At 42.5% G+C, this 23,160-nt stretch overlaps 3 protein-coding genes across 7 annotated transcripts in view; 1 reads left to right on the top strand and 2 right to left on the bottom strand.

Moving 5' to 3' along the window:
• The window catches only part of CAPN3 (calpain 3), a 55,272-nt gene extending 35,042 nt beyond the window's left edge, over positions 1–20,230 (bottom strand). For all 5 annotated transcript variants that reach the window (XM_055316725.1, XM_055316726.1, XM_055316727.1 and 2 more), the window contains exon 1: positions 19,901–20,230. In XM_055316725.1, the coding sequence (XP_055172700.1) occupies positions 19,901–20,209 (309 nt within the window). In that variant the 5' untranslated portion in view covers positions 20,210–20,230. The remainder of the gene's footprint in view (positions 1–19,900) is intronic.
• On the top strand, positions 13,775–14,282 carry LOC129504164 (60S acidic ribosomal protein P1-like). Its single transcript, XM_055316733.1, has one exon. The coding sequence runs from the start codon at positions 13,901–13,903 to the stop codon at positions 14,243–14,245; it is 345 nt and encodes a 114-aa protein (XP_055172708.1). The 5' UTR covers positions 13,775–13,900; the 3' UTR covers positions 14,246–14,282.
• Positions 20,231–20,400: 170 nt separating the features above from the next.
• GANC (glucosidase alpha, neutral C) overlaps positions 20,401–23,160 on the bottom strand; it is a 78,049-nt gene continuing 75,289 nt past the window's right edge. The window contains exon 25 of the mRNA XM_055316721.1: positions 20,401–20,519. Coding sequence (XP_055172696.1) covers positions 20,488–20,519 — 32 coding nt within the window. The 3' untranslated portion in view covers positions 20,401–20,487. The remainder of the gene's footprint in view (positions 20,520–23,160) is intronic.

Genomic DNA, 23,160 nt, shown 5'->3' with positions numbered 1-23,160 from the left:
CAACACCATGCCAGTCAGAGAGGGAGCCAGCAAGGGGAGCGAGAGAGCCAGGGACAGCCCCAGGACAGTCCACAATGGCGTGTAGACCTTTAGGGTACTTCCATCAGCCTTGCTGCGATTCTTTCTTTAAAAAGAAAAAATATAGTTCCCGAGAGGCTTACCCTGCCTCAGCAAAAGGCATTCATGCCTTTGACACTGGCGGCCAATGGGATATAGCATGGGGCCTTCGAAACATGCTGTATACACTAATCCTATACAGGCTGCTGAATGCATAGAAGGAATCTGCTCCAAGCCATTGTCTGAGGTTAATGAAGCCTTCATTCTCCTGATGTCCCTGCCCCAACCCCCCCCAAAGACCTTGACTGGCCATTCAGGGACTCTAATCTGTGGAGGGTAGGTAAATCGACCTCAAATGCAAGCCCCTGTTAGAGTAGGCCCTGTGGCAACAGACAGACAACCACAGATACAAACTTAGGACCTTTGGGGCAGAGAATGTGGGCGGAGAGGGAAGGATAAATATGTGTCAGAATTACATTCACAAGAAAGCCTAGCACTTTCAAAGTCTCACCACACTTCGAGAGCTGAGAGCTGATGCAGGTGGACCCTTGGGCCTGGCAGCCTGCCCACTAGGGGAATAGTGCTTCTTTCCAGGCACTGACTCTTCCTGGCCTGCATCTATTAGAGGCTCCTCCAAGTGTGGTCTTTGGAAGACCTGCATCACAATCACCTGGGATGCGCATTTAAAATGCAGATTCCCAGGATTCATCCTAGACCTAAGGATTCAAATATTTTTGGAAAGGGTCTGGAACTCTTCAGTTTGAAGAAGCATCCCAGGCGATTCTTAAGTCCACTAGGGTTTGAATCCATGACATTAGCATTGCAGAGTACCATAATAGCTCAATATAATTTTTGAGATAAGTTCTTATAAGAGATAAGTATATTTTTGTTACATTTACCCATGAACAAAGTTTTTAAAAAAATCAAACAATATGAAAGGTACATAGACAAATAGCAGTCTCTTGCCCTGCAAATACATCTACAGAGACAGCCACTTTTAATTATTTTTTTAAAGATTTAATTAATTAATTAATTTAGAGAGAGAGTGGGGGCAGGGGCAGAGGGAGAAGGAGGGAATCTTAAGCAGACTCTGTGCCCAGTGCAGAGCCTGACCTGGGGCTTGATCTCACGACCCTGAACTGAAATCAAGAGTCAGATGCTTAACTACCTGAGCCACCCAGATGTCCCCACTTTTAATTCTTTTAGCAATGTCTTCTGGTATTCACCTCAATATTTCTAAATAATATCCTTATATTATTACTTTTTAATTTATTATTATTATTTTCTGAGAGTCTAGGCTTTCATCATCATCTCTCTTTTATCTTTTTTTTTTTTTAAGATTTCTTTATTTGAGAGACAGTGAGAGCACAGTGGAGAGGGGCCGAGGGAGAGGAAGGGAGAGTCCCAAGAAGACTCCATGCTGAGTGCAGGGCCTGATGTGAGCCTTGATTTCAGGACCCTGAGATCATGACCCAACTGAAAACCAAGAGTCAGAGGCTCAACTGATTGAGCCACTCACGCAACTCTGATTTATCATTTTTAGAAAGTATCAGCAGAGTTCCTTTTGGCAAATGAGATTTAGACTTTTCACATCATGCTTTGCCGAACATCTTCCCCAAATAGTTATGTTATAAATTTTGGTAAAATTAAAATCCAATATTTACATGAGTATGATTAGGTGACTATTCACTTCTTAGCTAAGTGCTAAGCTATATTACATTTCCTTTCTGTTTAAATGCTTATTTTCTCTTATTCTTTATAATTTTCTGATTTTCTATGAATCTATCAATGTTTTTCCTCAGTAGTAGTTTTTCCAAAAACTTAAACTAATCAGATAACGTAGTGGTTCTGTTGCTCTACCCCCAAAGGCCTTTCTCTGCAGCCTTGTTCTCCCATACAGACTGGACTGGCCATCCTCCAGGTTAGGAGTGGTGACTTGGGACGGACTGTGCCTTTCTGGGCAGAATTCCATTTCCCAGATCTTAACTCTTCTTTGGTTTGCTCCTTGACTGTATTGGCAAACAACTTGCAGCTTCCTAAGAAAGGGTGCCTGGGTGGTAAATCACCTGAGTCCTTGTCCAGCTAATTTTGTTTTCTACTTTTGCACATGATTAAGAATTTGGCTAGGTATTTTAAGTTGAAAAGCATTTTCCTTCAGAATTTTTAAGTCATGGTTTCATTGCTTCTTGTATCTGGTGTTGTTGAGAAGTATGGTGTAATTTTGATGAACATTCCTTTGTATGTGACCTATCTTTTCCCCCTGAAATCTTGTAGGGTTTTCTACCCTTCCCTCTTATTCCTCTTGCCCCCACTTCCAAAAGCCACATTTATGTGCCTTAGTATGAGTTTATTTTTTTAATTCTTTGTGCTGAGCACTTCTTTCAATATAGACTTTTGCCCTCAGTTCTGGAATATTATTATATTATTTCTTTGATATTTTTCTCCCTTTCAATTATTTCCTTCCTTCTTTTCCTTTCTTTCTTTTTTTGAAACTTTTAAAAATCATATATTAAACTTCCTCTAATTTTATTATATTTTCTTATTTTTGTTTGTTCTACATTCTAGATTTCATTGATTTTATATTTTCATCCTGCTATTAAAAATTTATTCTAAAAAATTTAAATTTCTACTCTCATAGTTTTCTACTTTATATTGTATTATTTATATTATGAAAATTTTCATACTTAGGGAAAAGGGTTTTTTAAAAGATTTTATTTACTTATTCGTGAGAGACACAGAGGCAGAGACATAGGCAGAAGGAGAAGCAGGCTTCCTGCGGGGAGCCTGATGTGAGACTCGATTGCAGGATCCTGGGATCAAGACTCAAGCCAAAGGCAGACATTCAATCCCTGAGCCACCCAGGTGCCCTGAGAAAAATTTACAGAATGCACATTCATATAGCTTACATCCAGATTCAACAATTGTTAACATTTTGTCATCTTTGTTATATCTATCTGTACATGTATATATAGAACTCTTTTCTTTCTTTCTTTCTTTCTTTCTTTCTTTCTTTCTTTCTTTCTTTCTTCCTTCCTTCTTCTCTCTTTCTTTCTTTCTTCTTCCTTCCTTCTTTCTCTCTCTCTTTCTTTCTTTCTTTCTTTCTTTCTTTCTTTCTTTCTTTCTTTCTTTCTTTCTCTTTCTTTTTTTTGCTAAAGCATTTGAAAGAATGTTGCCAGTATCATGACACTTCACACCTAAATATTTGCAAGTATACTTAGGATACAGCAGGCATCTCCTAAGAACAAGAGCACATTCCTACTGACTATAATGCCATTATCACTAAGAAAATTAACTATTGGGGATCCCTGGGTAGCTCAGCGGTTTAGCGCCTGCCTTTGGCCCGGGGCGCGATCTTGGAGTTCCGGGATCGAGTCCCGGGCCGGGGTCCCGGCATGGAGCCTGCTTATTCCTCTGCCTGTGTCTCTGCCTCTCTCTCTCTCTCTCTCTATGTCTATCATAAATAAATAAATAAATAAATAAATAAATAAATAAATAAATAAATAAATCTTAAAAAAATAAAATTAACTATTTTCCAAGATCTATATCCATATGCTAATTTCTTCAGTTATTCCCCAGATGTCTTTTATAGCTGCTCTTTTTAAAATGATTTTATTTATCGCCAAATAAATACCAGACTTTAAGCTGTATTACAAAACTGTAATCATTAAAACAGTATGGTATTGGCACAAAAACAGATACATAGATCAATGGAACAGAATAGAGAACCCCAAAATGGATCCTTCACTCTATGGTCAACTAATCTTTGACAAAGCAGGAAAGAATATCCAATGGAAAAGATAGACTCTTCAACAAACAGTGTTGGGAAAATTGGACAGCCACGTGCAGAAGAATAAAACTGGACCATTTCCTTACACCATACACAAAAGTAGACTAAAAAGTATGAAAGACCTAACTGTGAGACAGGAATCCATCAAAGTCCTAGAGGAGAACACAGGCAGCAACCTCTATGACCTTGGCTGCAGCAACTTCTTGCTAGACATATCTCCAAAGGCAAGGGAAACAAAGGCAAAAATGAATTTCATCAAGATAAAAAGCTTCTGCACAGCAAAGGAAACAGTCGACAAAACCAAAAGACAACCAACAGAATGGGAGAAGATATTTGTAAATATCTTATCAGATAAAGGACTAGTACCCAAAACCTATAAAGAACTTATCAAACTCAACACCCTAAAACAAATCATCAAATCAAGAAATGGGCAGAAGACATGAACTGATATTTCTCCAAAGAAGACATACAGATGGACAACAGACACATGAAAAAATGTTCAACATCACTTGGCATCGGGAAATACAAATCAAAACCACAACGAGAAACCACCTCACATCAGTCAGAGTGGCTAAAATTAACAACTCAGGAAACAATAGATGTTGGCAAGGATGCAGAAAAAGGGGGACCCTCTTACACTGTTGATGGGAATGCAAGTTGGTACAGCCACTCTAGAAAACAGGGAGGTTCCTCAAAAAGTTGAAAATAGAGCTACCCTATGACTCAGCAATTGCATTACAAAGGATTTGTCCCAAAGATACAAATGTAGTGATCCGAAGGGGGTTCTGTACCCCAATGCTTGTAGCAGCAATGTCCACAATATGCAAACCATGGAAAAAACCCAGATGTCCATCGACAGACGAATGAATAAAGATATGGTATGTATATACAATGGAATACCACTCAGCAATAAAAAAAAATGAAATCTTACCATTTGCAACAATATGAATGGAATTAGAAGATTTTATGCTAAGCGAAATATGTCAATTAGAGAAAGACAATTATAATATGATCTCACTCTTATGTGGAATTTATTAAACAAAACAGAGAATCATAGAGGAAGAGAGGAAAAAAATAAAGACAAAATAGAGAGGGAGACAAACCATGAGTCTCTTTATCATAGGAAATAAACTGAGGGTTGCTGGAGGAGTGAGCGGTGGGGGAATGGGGTAACTGGGTGATGGGCATTAGGAGAGCACATGATGTAATGAACACTGGGTGTTGCAACTGATAAATTATTGAAAACTACAACTGACACTAATGATATATTATGTGTTGATTAATTGAATTTAAATTAAAAAAAAATGAACAGAGAGACACAGGCCATGCTCCTATAGACTTCAAATTCCTAGTGGGAAGAAGAACAACAACAATAACTAATAATTAAGAAAAATGCTATTGTAAAGGTCACCTAGTTTGGGTGGGATGGGAAGAGTGGGGAAAGGTTGCCCAAGAGAGCAGCACGTGACACAGGCTGTCTGCTCAAGGAAGGTCTTTGGGGCACATCGATTGTCTGCTGGCCCAGGCCACCCACAGGGACCCTCACTGTGTTCTCCAGAACCATAGTTTGGTGTCCAGCCTTAACCCACATCCGGCCAATGCCTCCATCACAGGGGCTGCTGATGGGGCTCATCTCTGGGTCATTCAAGGAGACCACCCTCCCCGCACCGGGTCCCTCCTTCTGCTCTCCGGAACCTCCATTTCCCTTCAAGCATTCCGTGACCCCAAGCCCTTCCTCAATCTCTTACCTTGCCAGGGACAATCCAGTTTAGCTTTATTCTCCAGTGTATCTGAACCCCAAATGTACTTTATTTCCTCCCTCTTGAGGAGAGTGTGGAAAACCAGCCAGCCTTTAGAAACACAAAGCGAGGCTATTTCCTGGGGTGGCAGGAGAAGAGAAATGTTTACATGCTTGGTGTTTTCCTTAGTAACTCAAACAGCTACTTATGAGATGGCAGGCGCTGGTCTAAAAGTTTTGCATGTGTTATTTCATTCATTGCTCATTGCAGCCCTATAAGTAGATGATGATACTCATTCTCCTTCTGCAGTTGGGAAAACAGACGCTGAGAGGTTAAGTGACATGCCCAACGCTACACAGCTAGTACTGGTATTATTTCATGGAATCCGGAGGGCCGCCGGGGTCAGAGTTGGGGGCTCAGTTGGTTAGATGTCTGACTCTTCATCTCTGCTGGGGTCTTAATTGCAGAGTTGTAAATTTAGGCCCCACTTTGGGCTCCATGCTGGGCATGAAGCCTACTTTAAAAATAAAATCTAAACTAAAGGGAATTCAACTCTTAACCTTTAAAGTATGAGGAATGATATATATAAAAAAAAAAAAAAAGATCAGCCAGAGAAGGATTGAGCCCTTACAAACCCACTTAAGGCCTTCCTCCTGTGGATGGTGGGAAGGCATTCTTGGGTTTTACACTGAGGGGATCGAATCAGATTTCCACTTCAATGCTTTGTGCTTGCTACAACTTGGAGGTGGGCTTCTCTTTCAACTTTTTCATATTTCCCCTGTCCCAACCTACATCAGGCCTCCCCTTCTTCCTTCCATAATTCCTCCATTTTCTCTCCAGTTGGAAGGACTGGAGCTTTGTGGACAAAGCTGAGAAGGCCCGTCTGCAGCACCAGGTCACTGAAGATGGAGAGTTCTGGTGAGTTCAGGACCCAGGAGGACCCCAAAGCATAAGGGATGAGGTGGGGAGCTGAAATCTCAAACCTCAATCCCTGGAAAGAGGCCATCAGACCCCAGCCCTCAGGAGATCTGGCCCCTGTTCTCCTCCTCCAGCGCAAGGCCCAGGAAGGATGGGTTATGGAGAGGAGCCAGCCAGGTCACAGAGATGACTGAGCCTGGGACCAGGCCAGCATGGTGGGGCGTCTGTGTCACTTGTGCCCCTCCGTGGCATATGTGGCTCCAGCCATTTGCTCCCTGGCCTTTGCAGAGCCGTCTTCTGAACCCAGCTCTACCTTGCTCACTTGATGCCACCCTCACTCTGACTCAGACATTTGCAAATGACGTATCAGATAAAGGGCTAGCATCCAAGATCTATAAATAGCTTATTAAACTCAACAGCAAAGAAACAAACAATCCGGTCATGAAATCGGCAAAAGACATGAACAGAAGTTTCACAGAGGAAGACATAGACATGGCCAACAAGCACATGAGAAAATTCTCCGCATCCCTTGCCATCAGGGAAATACAAATCAAAACCACAATGAGATACCACCTCACACCAGAGAATGGGGAAAATTAACAAGGCAGGAAACCACAAATGTTGTTACTCAAAGAGTTAAAATATAGAGCTACCCTATGACCCAGCAACTGCACTACTGGGGATTTACCCCAAAGATACAGATGCAGTGAAGTGCCGGAACACCTGCACCCCAATGTTTATCGCAGCAATGTCCAAAATAGCCAAACTGTGGAAGAAACCTGGAAAATCCATCCATTGAAAGATGAATGGATAAAGAAGATGTGGTCTGTGTATACAATGGAATATTCCTCAGCCATTAGAAACGACAAATATCCGCCATTTGCTTTGACGTGGATGGAACCGGAGGGCATTATGCTGAGTGAAGTTAAGTCAGTCGGAGAAGGATAAACAGTATATGGTCTCATTCATTTGGGGAATATAAAAAATAGTGAAAGGGAATTAAGGGGAAAGGAGAGAAAATGAGTGAAATTATCAGTGGGGGTGACGGAACATGAGAGATACCTAACTCTGAGAAACGAACAATGGGTAGTGGAAGGGGAGGTGAGCAGGGGGTTGAGGTGACTGGGTGGTGGGCACTGAGGCGGGCACTTGACAGGGGTGAGCACTGGGTGATATGCTATATGTTGGCAAATTGAACTCCAATAAAAAAATTTAAAAAATAAATTAAACTAATAATACACTGTATGTTAAATAGTTGAGTTAAAATATATTTTTAAAATACTTTATTTATTTTAGAGAAAGAGAAAGTGGGAGAGCATGAGTGGAAGTGGGGGGAGGGGCAGAGGGAGAGGGAGAGCAGACTTCCCAATTTGCAGGAAGCCACACACAGGCTTGATCCCAGGACCCCAAGATCATGACCTGAACTGAAGGCAGGCGCTAACTGACTGAGCCACCCAGATGCCCCTATAGCTGCTTTTTTGGGAACCAGAATCCAATTAAGTTTCACATATTGAAATTAAATAATTTAATAATGGATTAGGTGATGTTGAAGTGAGCGTTGATGAACTGGAGGGAGATCAGAAGAAATCACCTAGGATATCACACAGGGAATCAAAGAGATGGGAAATTTTAAAAAAAGAAAGAGAAAAAAGGTTAAGATACATGTGGGATAGAGCTAATAAGTTCAGCATATATCTAATTGGAGTTCCAGAGGAAGATAATAGAAAATATGAAAAGAACTAATATTCTAAGACATTTTCTAGGATCAATCAATGACTCCAATCTTCAGATTCAGGAATCCCACTGAATTTTAAGCAGGAAAGATGTACAGAAACATATGTTGAGACAAATCATAGTGATATTTCAGAATACCATAGATAGAGAGATCTTAAAAGCAATCAGAGGGGTGGCCTGGGTGGCTAAGTGGCTGAGCATCTGCCTTCCGCTCAGGTCCTCAGGGCGAGATCCTGAGGTACTGGGATTGAGTCCCACATCAAGCTTCCTGCGGGGAGCCTGCTTCTCCCTCTGCCTGTGTCTCTGCCTCTCTCTGTGTGTCTCTCATTAATAAATAAATAAATAAATAAAATCTTTTAAAAAGCAGTCAGAAAGAAAAGGCAGATGGTCTATTAAGGGACACCAATTAGAATGACTGCTGATTTCAACAAAAATGGAAGCCAGAAGATATTAATGAGAATCAACCTGTGACTGATTATCCAGGAAGACTATTTCATGAGTGAGAGCAAATTTTGTACAAATAAAAATTGAGAATGCTTACAACAAATAGACCTAAGTTTCTAAAGAAATTTCTAAACAAGGTCCTTTAGGAAAAAGCAAAATTATTCTAGAATGAAAAGTCCAAGACTCACAAGGAACAGTAAAAAAAAGAAATTGGTAAACATGTGTAAAGTCAACCTATCGACTTTTAAAAATTATGATATTTTCTATCTGTTGTTTGAAAAATCAATATAGAACTAAAATCATGAGCAACAATAGCAGATTAGTTGGGAGAGGAGTGCTTGGAGTCAAAGTGCGTTATGGTCCCATACTATTTCTAAGGAAAATAAAGCTATTGATCAATTTCAGGCTTTGTCAAGATGAAATGTATGTTAATTATTTAGGGCAACCACTGAAAAAACAGAAATAGTCTATAACTTCTGAACTAGTAGAAAGAAAAAAAAAATACTTTGTAAAATTTTTTAGATGGAGGCGGGGCAGAAAGAGAGAGAGAATCTTAAGCAGGCTCCACACCCAGAGCAGAGCCCAGTGTGGAGCACAATTGCACGATCCTGAGATCATGACCTGAGCCAAAGTCAAGCGTTGGAAGCTTAACTGATGGAGTCACCCAGGTGTCCTAGGAAAAACTTTCTTAACATAACAAAAAACATAAGCTATAGAGAAAAAAAATAAAGCATTAACTTAGAGCTTTTAATTAAGGGCTTTTAATTAAGAATTTTTAAACTAAGAAAACCCTTAAAAGAGTGAAAAGGCAAGCCACAAAATAGGAGAAAAAATTTTAAAAGATTTTATTTATTTATTTATTTATTTATTTGAGAAAGAGAGAGTGCACAAGCAGGAGGGGCAGAGGGAGAAGCAGACTCTCCGCTGGGCAGGAAGCCTAATGTGGGGCTCAATCTCAGGACCCTGAGTTCATGACCTGAGCTGAGGCAGATGATTAACTGACTGAGCCACCCAGGCACCCCAAGAAAATATTCATAGCACATCTAGCCAATAAACAATCAGTATCCAAACATGCCTACAATTCAAGTTGAACAAGACAAACTCAATAGAAAAAACTAGAAAAGACAGGTGTTTCATGGACAGTGGGATAACAACAAATGGTCAAGGAACACATGAATGAAAAAAAAGATACATGAATGTTGAAAAGATGCTCTGCCTCATTCATAATTCAGGGAAATGCATCTTTTCATACATTTCTTGGCTATTTCTGTCCCTGCCCCTCCCATTTGCAGCATTTTACTGATGAGCTATTTCAGCTTTTTTGCTGTAATGTTTAGAGCTCTATCCCTATCATGACACTCAGGAGAAGCTGCTGTCTTGTGGAATATAAGGAAAGGCAGTCCTAATTATTGAATTTTTCCTTTCACCAGAATTTGCCTCTCGCACCCCATACTACTATGGCACCATTAAGACTATGGACTCGAAAGAGGACTGTCTCTCAGTGGGGTACCTCATTTTGTCTTTGACTTACCATCATCATTATTTGTTGACTCATTGTGCTCAGTATGTCATTTACAACATATCATTTAATCCTTACAACAACTTTATGAAAGTAAGGTTTTTCATATTCTTTTCACAGATAAGGAAACTGAGAAGTGAAAATAGTCAGTAACCTGCCCGAGGTCACCTGGTTAAGAAGTGGAGTCTGGATTCCAGTCAAGCTTGTCTGGCTTTAAAGACTGTGCACTTCATCACTGTGTTATGCACTTGTCCTTTGCTGTCTCTGGTCATAGTAATCGCTACCTTTCTTTGAGCTAGGAGTTTAAGGGTGCTAGCTCAGAACAGCTACATGATGACAATATCACTGTGTCCATTATAGGCAGAATGTCTTTCATACATTTATGTATTTCTGGATCTTTTGTTATTTGCTGTCCACAAAATACCTATCTTTTGCTAATTTTTCTTTTGAGTTTGTCTTTTTTAACTTGAATTGTAGGCATCTTTGGATATTGATTGTTTATTGATTAGATGTGTTACAAATATCTTCTCCCACTTAATGAGTTGTCTTTTTCATTCTCTTAAGGGTTTTTGTTTAAGTAAGCTCCACTCCCAGCATGGAGCCCAACGTGGGGCTTGAACTCACAACCTTGAGATCATGACCTGAGCTGAGATCAAGAGTCAAATGCTTAACTGATTGAGTCACCCAGGCATCTTAAGGGTATTTATTAATTTAAACTTTTTAAAAAAGATTTATTTATTTACTTGAGGGGGAAGGAGCAGCAGGAGAGGGAGAGAGTCTTTTAAGCAGACCCCACACTGAGCTCAGAGCCCCATGTGGGACTTGATTCCACGACCCTGAGATTACACCTGGGCCAAAACCAAGAGTCTGATGCCCAAACAACTGTACCACCAAGGTACCCCTAATCTAAACTTTGAAACATTCAATTTATGTGACTTGTTAGTGGCAAAGTCAGCCAGGGTCCAGACCAGGTCTGTTTGGTTCTAAATTTAGTTTTCTTAACCACTCTGCAGGATGTCCCCTTTGTGGCTAGCCCAGTGATCACACTTCTCTCTAAACTGCCTGCCAGAAGAGTACACTCTAAATCAGATTACAAGCAGATCTCCTGCAGAGCTGGGTTCAGGAAAGACAAAAATCCCTGGGAGAAAAAGCCCCATAGCCGGTGACTGGGACCTTAGCCCTGGGAACAGAGGGCTCACTGCACACAGCCTGGGTCTTCCTATAGTTCTGTTTCTTTCCTCTCATTCCACACTGGCAGGGAGTAGCTTTTCTTTTATGCCAACCTAGAACTTCGTCTTTTCAGAGTTGAGTAACATGAGCCAGCCCTGGCTGGGAAGATACACAGGGAAGAATGTTACTGATGGAGGCGATGGGCACGTGGAAGGGGCTGTGAGAGCAAGAGACCTCTACTGTCCCCACTGGTTGTCAGGAAGCTTCCAACTTCGGAGTACTGATGCAGTGGCCCAGCACTGGGTCCTTGGGAAGTTGTGGTCCTCTCTCCTCCACATTTCACCTCTTTCCATTAGCTTTGTTCCAGGCTAAGAGGAACCAGGCTACTTGAAAAAATGATTCATTCCAGGTTTGGGGGAAGAAATGTACAAGACGAGCCTGGGACATTTTGCTGTGGCCAGGAAACAAGGAAGCTTTGAAGATTAATGGGGTCACATCAAATAATACAGGCAACTTGTAGGGGCCTCCCATTGTCCAAAGAAGGGACAATTTGAACATCAAAAAAATCGTGACTGTAATGGATTAAAATATGGTGCAATGTTTCCTGCCAATCATACCCTCAATTGTTTTAAGCTGAGATATTTAAGAATACAGAGAACATAGGAATTAGTTGATTCTTGGTATTTGTGGTAGTTATATTCTATAAAGTTGCTGTGAATGCTGAATTGGTGAATATTAAACCATTGCTCTGGGGTGCCTGGTGGCTCAGCGGTTGAGTGTCTGCCTTTGGCGTGGGGTGTGATCCTGGTGTCTTGGGATGGAGCCTGCTTCTCCTTCTGCCTGTGTCTCTGCCTCTCTCTCTCTCTCTCTCTCCTCTGTCTCTCATGAATAAATAAAGTCTTTCAAAAACCAAAAAAATAAACCATTGCTCTTGGAGGAAATACAAGATTAGATTTCTGTCTCCAGTCACATTTTTATCAACTGATCAAAACACACTCTTAAGTGTGTTTGTGTTTAAAGATACCAAGGATACCTTAGTTAATATATTTTATTGAGTTATTAACTTTGAACTCACAGCCAATAGCACCAAAATTCAGGCACATACTTACCTAATATATGTATTTTCTCCCTAGGGCACACTCCGGCCTTCTTGCACTTAGGAACACGAGACAGCACTTCACATTATAAATGGAGAAATCACCAACAAAAGTGCAAAAACCTGGGGCACTTGGGTGGCTCAGTCAGTGAAGTGTCTGCCTTCAGCTCAGGTCATGATCCTGGGGTCCCGGGAGAGAGCCTCACACTGGGCTCCCTGCTCAGTGAGGAGTCTCCTTCTCCCTCTCCCTTTGCCTCTGTGTGCTCATGCACACTCTCTCTCTAATAAATATATCTTTAAAAAAAAAAGGCAGTGCAAAATGTGAAAAACAAGGCGCTATGTAGACTATGAACACCTGTTTACAGTGTGAGAGCTAAGATGAGAAAGCTGAGTGTCACACTGATTTCATCTAGGAATGTGTGCGTGGGAGGCGACTCAAATTTTTCACTGCCCTAAATATGTGTGAAAATGACCACAGAAGCACCATGGATGTTGAATTTGGGGTTACAAATAAATTTTAGTGAGTAGGTGAATTTACAAATACAGAATCCACAAAAAACAAGGATCAGCTGTTTACAGATCATAGCACTGGCATTGCCCGTGTTGGAAAAAAACCACACTTATAGGGTGAAGTTAGAGGAGATTTATGACTATTTTATCTGAAGCACCTAAATTAAGGAAGGATGAGATTATTCACAAACAGGGAGAATTACTATGTACAGGAAATCTGCTGACTCTATTTCACTGTCTTCTGAATCAGACTAGGGATAAGGTAGAAAATTTGTGGCCATAAGAGTTCTGGCCAGAAATAAGGATGAACTTCCAGACCGTGAGAGGTACTAATATAGGCAGGTTATCAAAGGGGCAGAGAGCATCTGTTTTCCCTTCAAAACCTTAAATTCAGGAAAGAAACCCATCTCTCTGGAATGGCTGAAAGAAATTCTCAAATATCTCAAACAATCCTAAAAATTATAAGAGTTTTTGATAGCAGCTTCAATACTGTCTTTCTGGTGTTCTGGGGAATATAATAAACTTCTGAAAGTTGTGATGATAATTACTTAGATGTGAAGTTGGGATGAAAATGGTAAAGCAAGTGTCAGCTTCTCTTTATTTTTTTGTTTTGGCTTTTGAATTTTTTATTTTAATTCCAGTTAAAATACAGTGTAATATTAGTTTTAGGTGTACAATATAGTGATTCAACATTTCCATATATCACCTGGTGCTCATCACAAGTGCCCTCCTTAATCTGCATCACCTAGTTCATGCATCCTCCCTCCCCTCTGGTACCACCTATTTGTTTTTTATTATTTAAAATTTGTTTCCTTTCCTCAGCTGCCGCTAAGGTGCTCGGTCCTTCCGAGGAAGCTAAGGCCGCGTTGGGGTGAGGCCCTCACTTCAGCCGGCGACTAGCACCGCGCTCGGCACGCGCCCTCGCCATGGCCTCCGTCTCGGAGCTCGCCTGCATCTACTCGGCCCTCATCCTGCACGACGACGAGGTGACGGTCACGGAGGATAAGATCAATGCCCTCATTAAAGCAGCGGGTGTGAATGTTGAGCCTTTCTGGCCGGGTTTGTTTGCAAAGGCCCTGGCCAACGTGAACATTGGGAGCCTCATCTGCAATGTAGGAGCTGGTGGACCTGCGCCAGCAGCTGGTGCTGCGCCAGCAGGAGGTCCTGCTCCTTCCACCGGTGCTGCCCCAGCTGAGGAGAAAAAAGTGGAAGCCAAGAAAGAAGAATCTGAGGAGTCTGATGATGACATGGGCTTTGGTCTCTTTGACTAAACTTTTATAAGCTGCTCAATAAAAAGCTGAACTCCTGGTTGCTGTCGGTTTTTCAAAAAAAAAATAAAATAAAATAAAATTTGTTTCTTAATTTGTCTCTTTCTCTTTTGCCCATTTGCTGATTTGTTTCTTAAATTCCACACATGAGTGAAATCAGATGGTATTTGTCCTTCTCTGATATATTTTGCTTAGCATATACTCTCTAACTCCATCCATGTCATTGCAAATTGAAAGACTTCATTCTATTTGTGGCTGAATAATATTTCATTATTATATATATAATATATATATTATATATATAATATATATATATATATAATAGATATGTCACATTTTATTTATCCATTCATCTATGGACACTCGCGCTGCTTCCATTTCTTGGATATTATAAATAATGCTGTTATAAATATAGGGGTACATATAATACCTTTGAATTCGTGTTTTTGTATACTTTGGGTAAATATTCAGTAATGCGATTGTTGGATCATAGGGTAGTTCTATTTTTAACTTTTTGAGTAAGCTCCGTGGCTGCACCATGTGTCAGCTTCTCTTAAGCAGGGCACACTCCAGGTGTTAGTGGGGGCCTCACAGTTACTAAGAGATCTGGAACTGCCACCTCATAGCCTCTGAGAGGACAGAGCCTCCTCCCCTCCCCTGTGATATTCAGTGGGTTTCTGGCAGCATGCTTCTGTATACCTCTTTCTTTCCCCACTACTGTGCTTTCCACACCCTGGCTTCTGGGTGTGCTGGCTCATCCTGTCTGTGTAACTGAAGACACTAACTTCCCTGCTTTACCAAAAAAGTTACTTTTTACTTGCCTCAGGCATTTTACAAGTTCATGAGTAAAGATGTCTTTGGGCATTAGGTCAAGTGGGGGGATGACACTGGTATATATGGTCTCTTGCCCTGTTGCTTCTTCCCACCCCACTCTGGTTTCTATTCTGGCTCCCTCCCTATTGTAAATAAACTAGCATTTCCCCCCCCAACTAAACAACAATCATGCCCACCCCAGAGAGACATGATTCTTTCTGAAATTAAAAGGATCTTCCTAATTTTTCTTTATGAGTTTTCCTCATGAAGAGAAAAGCCAGAGTCTTTAATGCCATATTAAGCATTCATATTTTGTTAAGCATACTTGGTGATATATCTGTAAAAAAACATCAAGGATAAGGGACACCTGGGCGGCTCAGTGGTTGAGCATCTGCCTTTGGCTCAGGTCATGATCCTGGGGTCTGGGGATCAAGTTCCACATCAGGATCCCTGGGGGGAGCCTGCTTCTCCCTCTGCCTGTGTCTCTGCCTCTCTCTCTCTCTCTGTGTGTGTGTGTCTCTCATGAAAAAATAAATAAAAATCTTTAAAAAAATCAAAGATAATTTTGTAGTAGTAACAAGACCTAACCTGAAAAATGTAATGATTTATTTATTAATACTATGTTAAAATTTTTATGTAAGTAATCTCTACACCCAAATGGGCCTCAAACTCATGACCCCAAAATTAAGAACGGCTTACTCTTTTAACTGAACCAGCCAAGGCGGTCCTACTTACTATTATTATTTTGGATTTTTTCTTTTTATTGAAGTATAATTAACATACAGGGTTATACTGGGTTTCAGGTGCACAACATAATGATTCAACAATTCTATACATTACTCAGTGTTCACCTCATTAAGCGTAGTCACCATCTGTCACCAAACAACATTATTACAATCTTATTGACTATATCCCCTATGTTGTACTTTTCATCTCCATCACTTATTTATTTTATAACTGGAAGTCTTTACCTCTTGATCTCCTTTATCTATTTTACCCATCCCCCAAACCACTTCCCTTCTGGTAAGCACCAGTATGATCTCTGTATTGAAGAGCATTTTTATGTGTCTCTTTGTTTATTTGTTCATTTGTTTTGTTTCTTAGATTTCACATTTGAGGGAAATCATTTGGTATTTGTCTTTCTCTGTCTGACTTGTTTCACTTAGCATTATACTCTCTAGAGCCATCCATGTTGTAGCAAATGGCAAGATTCCATTTATTTATTTATTTATATTTATTTATTTATTTATTTATTTATTTATGATAGGCACACAGTGAGAGAGAGGCAGAGACACAGGCAGAGGGAGAAGCAGGCTCCATGCACCGGGAGCCCGACGCGGGATTCGATCCCGGGTCTCCAGGATCGAGCCCTGGGCCAAAGGCAGGTGCCAAACCGCTGCGCCACCCAGGGATCCCGATTCCATTCTTTTTTATGGACAAGTAATAGTCCAGTATGTGTGTGTGTGTGTGTGTGTGTATACTTGGGTTGTTTCCATAATTTGGCTATTGTATATAAGGCTGCAGTAAACATAGGGGTGCACATATCTTTTCAAATTAGCGTGTTTGTTTTCTTTGGACAAAAGTGTTTTCCACAGTGGCTGCACCAATTTACATTCCCGCCAACAGTGCACAAGGGTTCCTTTTTCTCCACATCCTCACCAACATTTGTTATTTCTACATCTTTTTTATTCTAGCCGTTCTGACAAAGTAATATTTCATTGATGAAATTGGGCAATAGCAGTCAGTTTCCCAGAGGCCCTTTTCTAAAAACCATTTTCTTCTGTCTTGGGGTCTGTCATCAAGAAAATGTGGCTCAACAATTGGGAAACGCTGCACGGTTTGTTTGTTTTCTGATTCTAGAAATAGATCATAGAAGAAAGGGCAAGAGGAATCATTTTGACCTGGAGACTCAATGCATGAAGCTCCCTAGTAGAGGAGGGAAAGCAGTGAGGTAGCACTGGTGACTGAGTGAGAAGAGATTACAGGTGTGCCTGGATAGGTGGCCTGGATGTCTCTTCTTTTAAAAAGGACTGAAAGTGCAGCATCATAACTAGAATTATACGTGGTTAGAATAATTCTCCTCTTATCATCATCATCATCATCATCATCATCATACCATCACTACTGCCACCATCCAATTGTAATATGTATAACTTGATTATGAAGACACATTTAGACTGGCTTTCAGTGAGTCCGTGCCTCAGATAGTAAAAGCAGGAAGGGCCTCTCCTAGGACAGTCTCCATTTCAGACTGCTCAAACCTTGCAAAGGTTGCTACATCTTTGGAAGGCATGGAAAACATGTCTCCAAGAACTGCTTTACACTCCAGAAAGTTCTGGATTCATTTCACTGTTTTAATTTCAATCATTTTGTGTGATTGCCCTTTTTGGACCTTAATCACTTCACCTATACGTGAGGGGGTGTTGGTGGTGGGAGCACACTTTGAAACAGACAGGCTTCTGGTGCCTCCAATGTTACACTGACAGTATAAATTTTAGGACTGACATAGTGGCTAGAGCATACAGAAGCTTATATTGTTTTTGTTAATATCCAAGTCTAGCTTTTAAGACTAAAATCCACCAGTGAGGGCAGCCCTGGTGGCCCAGCTTTTAGCGCCGCCTTTAGCCTGGGGTGTAATCCTGGAGACCTGGGATCGAGTCCCATGTCGGGCCCCCTGCATGGAGCCTGCTTCTCCCTCTGCCTGTGTTTCTGCCTCTCTCTCTCTGTGTGTCTGTCATGAATAAATAAATAAAATCTTAAAAAAATAAAAAAATAAAATCCACCAGTGATTTCACTAAAAACAGCATTTGTAAGTTTTTTTGGTCTCTGTAGTAGTGTTAGAAAAGGCTTTTAGAGGGTGCCTGGCTGGCTCAGTTGGTTAAGTGTCCAAATCTTGATCTCAAGTTCAGATCTTGATCTCAGGGTTGTGAGTCCAAGCCCCATGTTGGTTTCCACGCTGGGCATGGAGCCTACTTTAAAAACAAACAAACAAATAAAAAAAACCAAAGGATTTTAGGAACTATCTCCCACACCTTGGAGCGCTGGGCTGCCTTATCTCTTGGTGCTCAATGCCCTCGACTGTGGGATTGCATTCAGCCACCAGCAGCTGAGCCCACAGTGGATCTGGCCCTTCCCTGGGGGTCCAGAGGTGACCAGGAATGGTTCCTATATTCTCAGCAGATGGGGAACAGACGTGTGAATGCTTGAAGGAAGTGATAACTGAGCAGTGGAGAGAGTGGGAGGGACAGCAGATCAGATAAAAACAAGGAGGTCATTCCAGACGGAGAGCATGAGCAAAGGCTTCAAGTACAGGATTTGGAACAACGGAGCAGCTGAATGTGTCAGGGTCTGGAGGGAGAGGGTGTAAATGAAATGGACAGGTATGCAGGGACTAGCTTGGGAAGGCTTATAGCTCAGTCGAGGAGTTTGTAGTTATCCTGAAGGCATGTGGGGAGGGGACAGCAGTGTCATTGAAGATACTTCAGCAGGGATGTGACATGAGCCAGTACTCTGGCAGCAGGGCAGCGACTGGGCTGCAGAATGAAGTTCCTGCCAGTCCTTTCTTCTAAACTGAGGGACCTCAGGGCAATCACAGGCCTCACAACAGAACTATCAGGAGAGGAAAGGAACCCTGGGGAATCCACAGAGTGAGATCAGAGTTGTTGGTCATTTCATCTCAGGTTAGGAAGAAAACATGGCTAATCAATGGCACTAGGTGCCAGAGTAACTTGACTAAGCTAATGAATAGCACTGGGCCTCAGCTTCGACCATCTCCTCAGGGAGGGTTTCTCTCCCTGGATGGCATTAGCTCCCCTTGCCTTGGGATCCCATAGCATCTGAACATTCTCTCTTAACAGCTTTCCCTTCAGGACTCTAGACCCCAGGAGAGCAGAAATTTTTGTCTTCTTTCTTTCTTTCTCTTTCTTTCTTTCTTTCTTTCTTTCTTTCTTTCTTTCTTTCTTTCTTTCTTTCTTTTATTTATTTATTTGGAGTGGGGAGTGAGCAGGGGGAGAGGCAAAGGGAGAGGGAGAATCCTCAAGCAGACTTCCCGTTGAGCAGGGAGCCCAAAGCAGGGCTCCATCCCCTGACCTGGAGACCATGACCTGAGCTGAAATCAAGAGCTGGACATTTAACCAACTGAGCCACCCAGGCACCCTAATTTTTGTCTTTCTTATCCACCACTGTCTCCCCAGTCGATTGCCCACTTTGTGGCTCTAGTAGATACCTAATAAATATTCCTTGAATTAAGAGTAAGAGTCATACAGGAGATCTGATGAGAGAAGGGAGCCAGGGGGATAGGATTTTCCTTCTGATAGATCACTGTAAACGAAACCCAGAGGCTGGAAGAGTTTTCTAGAGAGAAAGGGTTTTAATTCCAGCTGTCATGCTCTCTCTGGATGTACTTCACTCTGTGTGTCTTTCTCATTTGTGGGGTGAGGTATGTGGACAAAAATGACGGCTAAGGATTTCTCCTTCTAACCCGAACATTTCATGCAAGAAAAGGTGGTCTTTGCCGGCTACTCTCTTCTTTCCAGGGCTCCTGTGTGGCAGAAAGTCCTGGCCACTGACAAAGTAAAGAACAACAGGATTTGACCCCAAATCGAAGGGCTCTTACAAAGATTTGTTCTGGGAAAGGGATATTTACTTTTATAAGACAAATTAAACCGAGTTCCCCCTATTGTTATAAAAAGCAAGATGTTTTTTCAGAAAAAAGAGAGCAAGAGGGTGAGAATGGGCTGGGCCACGGCGGAGGACGGAGCCCTGCGGAGCTGCTGCCCGGGGCCTTCCCGTCGGGGGCCCACGCGCTCTGGGCGCCGGTAGGGCCCAAGCCTGCAAGCTACTCACCGGAGGCCTCTTCCAGATGAACTGGATGGGGAACTTCTGGCTGTAAAAGAGAGAGGTCTCATCCGGTGGGAACTCAGGATCTAGATAAAGAACCTTCTTGTCCAGACACTTCTTATGAAGCTGCTCGAATGTCTTCTCCTTCACTCCAATGATGGGAAAATTGCGGCTGATGATGGCGGAATAGATGCCATTGGGGTTCGCGTCCCCGGCCTCGGTGGTCCTGCCTTGGTCAGGGGGGGGAATTGGCCCCGGGGACCTGGGCTCGGCCCTCGTCCGTGGGGCCACCGATGCGCTGATGACGGTTGGCATGGCGGGCAAGCTGGGGAGGAAGAGGTTTTCAAGGAAAACAAGACACAGCTACCTGCAAGGGGAGGAAGCCGCAGCAGAGGGGAGGTTGGAGGGACTGTGTCATCTGAGAGAAAAATGTCCACGTCCACATTCGAAGCTGAAGCCCATCAGATGGTCACCCAGCGTCTCTCCATGTCCAAAGCGCCCCCGAAGTCCGCTGTTGTCCTGAGGAAGGAGCCCTGGAGGATTTGGGCGGCCGCCGTGCCACAGGGAGCCGCAGGGCCAGACGGGGTTGTGTTTCAGTGGCCCTCAGAGGCCCGAGCCAGGGACACTAAAAATAGACATGAAGAAAGATGATGAGCATGACAGCAGGGGAGGCTAGTGTGCAGCCAGCCGGCGCAGGGGAGAAAGAAGGGCCTGGCTAGGGACGTTTCCCTGGTGTCGTCAAGGGCTGGTATTGTCAGGAAACGGAAAGGGGAATATCCGAGGAGGTTGAGCACCGATAATGAGCAAAGAACTGCTGATGCGTTGGCGAGTCGGCTCGTATGCAGACTGCCAACCATCGCCACCAAGGCAATGGAGATCAATATTGAGAAAAAAGGTAGCAAGGGTGAAGGTGAGATACTGAAGTCTAGGAGAATGTTCTAGACATTGTTGAGAACGTGATCTTCACTTTCTAAAACTCTAGGGTATCAGAACATGATTCAGTTGGATTTGGCATCTCTTCTAGAATGTTATGGTGTCAGCGTTCAGTGGAACTGTCTGGGTAGAAAATGCCACTCAGCAGAGTCCCCAGTTGAGAAAAATCCCTGTCTCTTTCTTGCCCACTTGACCTAGATACCTCTTGTCTCTCTCCACCCCCAAAATAAATACTGGACCAAATTTGCTACAAAAAGTGCACCTGAGTTGACTATGCAGGCCTGCCAATTAGGCATCTGAGTCAGAAGGTGGAATTGGACACTGAATCGGGGTTGCCTGTTGACAAGTCTCGGGGGATGTCATTCCAAAAGAGTTGGTTTCAGGGCTCTTAGAGAAGATCACAAGTGGCTCTGGGGAAGGGAACTGCCTTCCTGGCCTCCACCTAGTGTTGTACCCCTGGTAGCCAGTACCTGGGAGGTAAGGAGATGGCGATGTTCCATGCGTGGCTCAATGGAGGCTTGACCTAGACTGTAGCCCTGCCTGTTACCATGTGACTGGTCTCATCAGCCCAAGGCTGGAGGCTGTGAGAGAAGGTGGGAAGTGACAGCTGAGATAGGGAGTACTACTGGGCTCATGATCACTGGGGTTGCAGCTTTGAGGAGCCCTGTGTTTGGAGCTGCTGCTTGTAGGTACCATCAACCTATCCTCCTGCCTCTAATGCCCAAGGACCTTTACTACTACTCTTAGGGGAGGGCAGCCTGAAGGCTGACTGCCTGGGTTCAAAGTTTGGACCTGCTGCTTGCTGGCTGTGCCTGGGTAACTTTAGGTGGGTTACTTCTTCCTTTATTCCTAGTCTCAGTTTTCTCACCTATAGAGTGGGTATGTGGATAACCATTCTGTTATTGAGTTATCGTAAAAATTAAGCAACTTAATTTATGTAAAAACATTTAAAACGATGCCAGGATTTTCTTAAGCACTCAATAAATGCTGTTGTTAGAGGTTCCTAAATTTAACATTACTTTGGGGTTAGATCAGTTTGGATGGCAGCCACTCATTGGTGCAAGTCAGCATTCAGTCTATGAGCATGTACTGAACATCTTCCATGTGTACAGCACTGGGATAGGTGCAATCTGCTCAGGATCGTGTGGTCACAGTGTTTCCAATCAGGGCATGCCTATCTGCCTACACTAAAAAAAGCCTCTAAAAAGACTGACTTCCACTCTCAAACTCCCCAGTGACATGGAAAGCAGAGGGGGGAAGCTTCCTTTCCCCACCATTAAACGTTGGAGTCCCATCCCACTGCTCTGTACCATCTTGAAATTCACAGCACCCTCCCACATTTTATTGTTTCTGCTAATTGAGCTTCCTGTTTGCCCTCCAAGACACTACTAGCTCTGTGAAGTTGGGACTTGGGTTCCCATTCTACTCTCAGGATTAAGCACATAAAATACTCTTGGTTAAATACATGTTGTTTATCTGCTGAACAAAATTTCCCTATGTGAGGAGAAATTTCTTACCCTTCTTATTGCTTTGCTAATGCAATCAAAGCATTTTGGCTGATTTGTCCCTGGGGTGGGGGGAGCTATCTCTGGGCCACACACCCACTGACCTTTCATTCCTTGGCCGTCTAAGTAACTTGGTAACTGAGATGAGTGTGTGAGAAGATGAGCCTATTGTCATAGCAGGATGGGAATATCAAACACATAGAGTGCAATGTGCTATGCATTTTGCTTTATCAACTGTTGTGGATAAACCGCCCCCTCTCAAGATTAGCAGTTCCAAAACCAAGGTTTATTCAGCTGTGTAGCTGTAGAAACTCATGCTATCCGGGAGAAATCTGATCTGAGCCCAAGAACAAAAGGCAGATAATGAGCATGTGAGCAGCTGTACATTTCGATTCCCAAAAGTCTCTTTGAGGATAAAGAACTAGTTTTTTTTTGTTTTTTTTTTTTTTTTTTTTTATTTATGATAGTCACACAGAGAGAGGCAGAGACACAGGCAGAGGGAGAAGCAGGCTCCATGCACTGGGAGCCTGACATGGGATTCGATCCCAGGTCTCCAGGATCACGCCCTGGGCCAAAGGCAGGCGCCAGACCGCTGCGCCACCCAGGGATCCCAGAACTAGTTTTTATAACATATTTCAGCCAACATCATGCAATATCTGTGATTGGACTGGTTTCTCTGGCACCAACAAGCCGAATTATGGGTTTGTATCACTATCTTTTCCATCAATAAATTTTTCTTTGATTCAATTCTATTGGAAGCACTGCATTTGCTTATAACACCCATCATTCATTAAGTGCCTGCTGTGAGCTGGCCACTGCACATAGTTT

This window comes from Nyctereutes procyonoides, unplaced genomic scaffold (genome assembly GCF_905146905.1).
Source record: "Nyctereutes procyonoides isolate TBG_1078 unplaced genomic scaffold, NYPRO_anot_genome, whole genome shotgun sequence".
Lineage (NCBI taxonomy): Eukaryota > Metazoa > Chordata > Mammalia > Carnivora > Canidae > Nyctereutes > Nyctereutes procyonoides.
This window is presented reverse-complemented; position numbering and strand designations above follow the sequence as displayed.

Bases quoted from the DNA above. Each gene is read 5' to 3' on its own strand.
- LOC129504164 (XM_055316733.1), top strand. From the start codon at position 13,901: ATGGCCTCCGTCTCGGAGCTCGCCTGCATCTACTCGGCCCTCATCCTG.